The following is a 6,000-nucleotide window of genomic DNA, read 5'->3' as shown; positions in this document are numbered from 1 at the left end:
AATTAAAATATTTACAGATCTACAAAAAACAAATTATAAAATAGAAAACAATTTTAGCTTTTTATACACTCAACAAATTTAAAGTCAAACAACAACACAGAATCCCTAAAAAAAATGCAACACAACAAAATATAAATAAAAAACATTAACTCTTCAGAACCCACAAGAACTTTTAACTATTTACAATTTAACTTTTAACCAATTTAGACTGAAACAACGCAGAGCCCCTGAAAAAAAACGCAATATATATATATATATATATATATATACACATTTATTGATGTTCACCAGTTTGTTCTGATATATATACACATTTATATACACATAACGATGAGCTGTGTAAATAACAGGCAGTTCCAGGCTTGGCGGTCGCTAAGCTACAATGCAGAAACTGTGAGATGTATTTGCACGCGTTTGTGCACTGAGGCTTGTTCACAAGACGGTTCAAATCTTTTTTTTCTCGAAAACTCAGTTTGTTGGCTGATTTGGTCAGGATTAGGGACGTTCAAACACTGAGGTTCTACAACAACTACACATGAACAAAAAGTTCAGACGCAACACATACATACACACACACACACACACACACACAGACCTTTATTTGCGTACAAAGTCCACGTGTCGCTCTGTTCTTTCCTGTTTCTGTCGCGGCCCAAGGTGCAGGTTTCGGTTTCAGGACCACAGGATGTTGGAGCCAAACTTCACCGTGGTCTTTGGTATCTCCTCGACCATCTTGGCCCTGCAGGAAACCAGAAAAACAAAGTGAACAAGGGTCAAAGGAGGCTCCTCCTTGTTAGTGACATTCTGTGTTAAATGCAGGTCATTTACACACAAAAAAAAAAAATGTAGAAAAATCAAACTTGCCAAACAAACTAGAACCTGCCATGAACGCGCTAACAAAGCTTTTTGAACAAATGGAAACAAAGAGTACAGTTTGGACGACTAAATCTGCAACAACAGGGTTCTGTGGAAAAAAAAAGGAAAAAAAAAAAGGTAAATTCTGTGACATTTTTTCTTCCTGACCTTTGGTTCACAAACCCAGTCACCTCCTGTCCTTTCCCTCCATCCATCGTCCTTCCACGCAGATCTTCACCATGCCTCCTCCGTCCACATCCAAACCATCTCAGTCCAACTTTAACCTCTTTCACATTAAAGAAAACTTTCATAGTTTTAAAACAAGGAACAGATGGAACAACATGGTGAAATAAAAGAGACAGGCTAACAAAAACAAAACTCTTCATGTATCGCCCCCTACGTAAAGCTGCGCTTGAAGTTTTTGAAAACAATACTTTTTGCTTGTCAAAAAGTCACATAACAAGGATGGCAAGCATCGATCCTGCTTCATTTTCTCCTCTTTGCTACGAGGTCAAAAAAGTCAAGTCTCTGCAGGTCTCAGAGAGCTGTGCGGAGTCTCGGCTGGGTTACTGAGCGGTTCTCCTTCCATCTGGATTACTTCAGGACTATTTTCCCTCACACTTCTTCCTCTCAAAAATGTACTGATCCTTTGGTGGATATATTTGCGTTTCCAAATTGCGAAAGCAACCAAACACAAAACCACCAACACCAAGCCCACCACGACCCAAAGTGAAGGTGATGGAGGTGGAAGGAATAAAGGGTTCTGCAAGGGGTCGCTCCATTTCTGACTGACTGGGTTCTTCAGCCTGCAGGAGAACTTCTCAGCCTTCTGGATGATGTTGCCGTTGGAGACGGTGATGACTTTTGTATCATTCTCCAGTTGATCATCTCCCAGTCTCCACAGGTAGCTGACAGGTCCCACATTCTCAGTGTTTCCGTCGCAGCTCAAGGTGCATTTCTCAGATTTAGGACCACAGGATGGTGGATCGATGCTCACCGTGGGCTTCGGTACCTCCTCGATCATCTGGACCCTGTATTGATCCTGAAGAACCCAGCGGTTGAACTCCAGTGTGAAGATCCCAGCGTCTTCTTTAGTGGCATTCCTGATTTCCAGCTCCGCGGTTCTGGTGTGTAAGGTCGTCCTGCCTTTAAACCTTGAATAATAAACCACATCCAGTTTGTCTTTCACCCACTCGCAAACTGGATTCCCGTCCATCAACCATCCAATGTCCCAGATCTCCTCTGAGATGGACGGATTCAGCCGCAGCTCCGCTCCTTCCTTGAAGTACAGCGACGTGACGGTGAAGGAGAAACACTGAGGCGCCGCTAAAAGCAGCGAGAAGATCCAGAAGGATGTTTCTTTCTCCATGTTGGCTTCAGGAACACCGAGGTTCTGCTCAACTCGGAGAAAACCAAACCTTAAACCGTTTTCAAAATCCAAATTGCGGATTAGATTTTGGCTTCGATTTTTACTGTCTGTCCTGAACCCCCGATCACGTTACCAGATCTTCCTGACGATTTGGGAAAAAACAAAGACGCAAAACTTGGTAAAAAAAATTAAAAAAAAGTTAAAAAAAAAAGCAGCGAGAAGAACCAGAAGGATGTTTCTTTCTCCATGTCGAACTCGAGGAGAACCGCATGTCTGACTAACGCGGAAAGGCGGGTGCGACACTGTATAAATGCATGACACACTGTCTGACGTCAGTAGTAGAAACTCCTAACTGGTAGAGCGCAGCTTCCTTCTAGAATTTTTTTTTCTCTTGAAGCCGCATGTGATTGTTCAATATGCCTGGCGTGGTTTCTGATTGCAACTGGTCTAACTCAATGCCAACCTTCAGTAGAGACTGATCTTTTTCTTTTCGTTTTAATTTATTTATTTTTTTTGCGTGTTTTTCAGGGGTCACTGAAAAAGGGAAAGTTGAATTGTAAATGATTAAAAGTTCTTGTATTTTATAATTTATTTATAGCACTGAAGAGTTAATATTTTTAATTTATATTTTGTTGTTTTGCATTTGTTTCAGGGATTCTGTGTTGTTGTTTGACTTTAAATTTGTTGAGTGTATAAAAAGCTAAAATTGTTTTGTATTTTACAGTTTATTTTTTGTAGATCTGTAAATATTTTAATTTATATTTCGTGTGTTTTTCGGGGATCCTATGTTTCACTTTAAATTTGTGTCTTCTTTAGTGGCATTCCTGATTCCCAGCTCCCCAGAACTGATGTTCAAGGTTGTCCGGCCCTTAAAGCTCCGATAATAAACCACATCCACTTTGTCTTTCACCCACTCGCACACCAGGTTCCTGTCCAGCTTCCAGGTGATGGTCCAGATCTCCTCTGAGATGGACGGATTTGTCCGTTTTTGTGGCTCCTGCCACGGGACCGGACTTTGTTGTCCCGGTGTGTTCAGATTATCATTCAGGGAAAAACGTCACAACGGCCAGGAACTAATCAAGCAAGAATGGTTTATTCAAAGTCAGGAAAATACACTTACGATTATCCCGGGCCAGAATGAATGTCACCCCGCGAGGATCGTTCGGCTTCTGTTGAGATAGGTGATCTCATTAGTTTTATTTGAGTTTACATTCTAGTATACATATGTTGTATTTGTATCTACTCTCAGGAAATGTATGGCACTTTACGACAGGGTTTGGGACTTGTTTTAGTTTTTCGCGACTGTTCAGCTAACTTGACGTTAACTTCTACGTCAGTGTTCTTTTTTTGGTATAGCGGTGCTGGCGGGAATTTTTTCCCTCACTCTGTACTGTACATGTCCCATGGCTAACCGATGTTGATGCCCGGAGCTGTGAAGAAGAAATTAAAAGACGATTCAAACAAGGCAAACTTGTGAATTCCTTCCGAAACATGGAAAACGAAGAAGCTGCAAACTTAAACGCAACAGGTTATGGGCCCAGGCTATGAACAAAAGGAGGAAGATGGCAACGTTTGGTTTTCGATGGAGTCGAAAACAACTACGAGCTTTGGGAAGTAAAGTTTCTGGGACACATGCAACTCGAAGGTCTGAAAGAGACAATACTTTCAACTGTTGAGCCCGACCCAGATAAAAATGCAGAATGCTACGCTGAGCTTATCCAGTTCCTCGATGATAAAAGTCTATCATTGGTAATGAGGGAAGCCTCAGATGACGGTCGAAAAGCTTTGAAAATATTACGGGATCATTACGCCAGCCAGGGGAAGCCCAGAATTATTTCCCTGTACAGCGAACTATGCTCACTCAAGAAGGAACCCGACGAAACAATAACAGATTACATTATCAGAGCAGAAAAGGCAGTCACCGCTCTGAGAAACACAAAACAGGTGATAAGTGATGAGCTGATGATCGCTATGGTTATGAAAGGGCTTCCAAAACCGTACAAGCCCTTCGTCATTCACGTAACTCAGAGCAGTGAAGAAATGACGAGTAAACTAAGAAGTTATGAAGAGACTGAAAAGTTTGACAGCAAAACCAAATCAGACAATGTAATGAAAGTGGACATGTCAACGGTGATCTGCTATGGATGTGGAAACCGTGGCCATATGGCAAAAGCTTGTCACCAAAAATCAGGGCCAAAATGGTGCAGCTATCACAGAAGCACAACCCACACCGACGAGACATGCAGAAGAAAATCCAAGCCCAAAGAAGACTCGGTCAAACAAAACACAGACGTCCAAGACAAAGATAAGGAAGATGAGCAAACTTTTGTATTCAAGGTCAGTCAAAAAGTCCCTCCGGAAAATATCAGAAAAAATGGACTGATGGTAGACTGTGGCGCTACATCACACATCATAACACAAGAAGACAAATTCACAAGATTTGATGAGTTTTTCAACCCAAACAAACATTACATGGAGCTAGCAGACGGGACCAGAAGAAACAAAGTGGCACTAAAAAGAGGTGATGCAGAAGTGTTACTCCAGGACATTGAAGGAAAACCTGTCCTGGTAACCTTAAGGGGAGCCTTATTCATCCCATCATATCCTCAGGACTTCATATCGGTGAAGGCAGCCACAGCTGATGGAGCCAGCGTGATATTCAAAGAAGGAGAGAACAGATTCATAACCAAAGAAGGAAACATTTTCAGCATTGAGGAATGTGACAGACTCTACTACATAAGAACGGTAAATTATCAACAACTTTATGATGATACAGTAAATGACATGATGTCCAGGGATAAAGTAAACTTAACTTGTGATGTCAAAACATGGCATGAGATTATGGGACACTGCAATGTAAAAGATGTATTAAAATGACCAAACTTAGTAGAGGGTATGAAGATTACAGGTCAGACCAAGGTAGACTGTAACGTATGCACAGAGGGAAAATTCACAAATAGCAGAAACAGGCAAGCTGATGCAAAAGCTGATGCACTCCTAAAAATGGTACACACTGACTTATCAGGCCCGATTGAACCAGCTGGTCAAGAAGGGAATAAGTATGTCATTTCATTCACAGATGATTATTCAGGGGCAGTATTTGTATATTTTCTCAAATACGAGAGTGAAGCTACATTAGCAACAGAGAAGTTCCTTGCTGACAGCGCAGCGTATGGTCGTGTCAAATGTATCAGGTCAGACAACGGGACTGAATACACAGGAAATGCATTTCAATCTCTTCTAAGGGAGAAAGGCAGAAGACATGAATCATCCCCATACTCTCCCCATCAAAATGGGACAGCAGAAAGACAATGGAGGACCCTTTTTGAAATGGCAAGGTGTATGCTAATAGAAAAAGGATTACCAAAGGTTTTGTGGCCTTATGCTGTCCAGACCGCTGCCCATATTCGAAATAGATGTTACAATGACAGACTCAAAAATACCCCATACTTCATGTTAACAGGGAGAAAGCCAAATCTCTCAAAAATGTGGATATTCGGAACTGAGTGCTATGCATACAAACATGACACTAAGAAATTAGATCCCAGATGTGAAAGAGGAATATTTGTGGGATACAGTAAGAAAAGCCCTTCATACCTGGTCTATAATCCACTTACAGAAAAAGTGTCAAAACAGAGACTGGTGAAATTTATCAAAAAGGGAAGAATTGAACAACAAACACAAACTGATGATTATGAGACAGAAATCCAGGGATATGAAGGCACAGAATCTACAGATGAAACCAGTATTGATGTGTCACAAAGTGAAAATAAAAC

General features: G+C 41.2%; 1 protein-coding gene across 1 annotated transcript in view; it reads right to left on the bottom strand.

Annotated features, from left to right (window-relative positions):
• Positions 1–672: 672 nt before the first annotated feature.
• The window catches only part of LOC147236850 (uncharacterized), a 49,873-nt gene continuing 44,545 nt past the window's right edge, over positions 673–6,000 (bottom strand). The window contains exon 3 of the mRNA XM_086163052.1: positions 673–739. Coding sequence (XP_086019178.1) covers positions 673–739 — 67 coding nt within the window. The remainder of the gene's footprint in view (positions 740–6,000) is intronic.

This window comes from Fistularia commersonii, chromosome 2 (genome assembly GCF_037954325.1).
Source record: "Fistularia commersonii isolate RoL2024-O1a breed Wild chromosome 2, RoL_Fcom_v1.0, whole genome shotgun sequence".
Lineage (NCBI taxonomy): Eukaryota > Metazoa > Chordata > Actinopteri > Syngnathiformes > Fistulariidae > Fistularia > Fistularia commersonii.
Note: the sequence above shows the minus strand (reverse complement) of the source record. Positions and strands in the feature narration are given on the sequence as shown.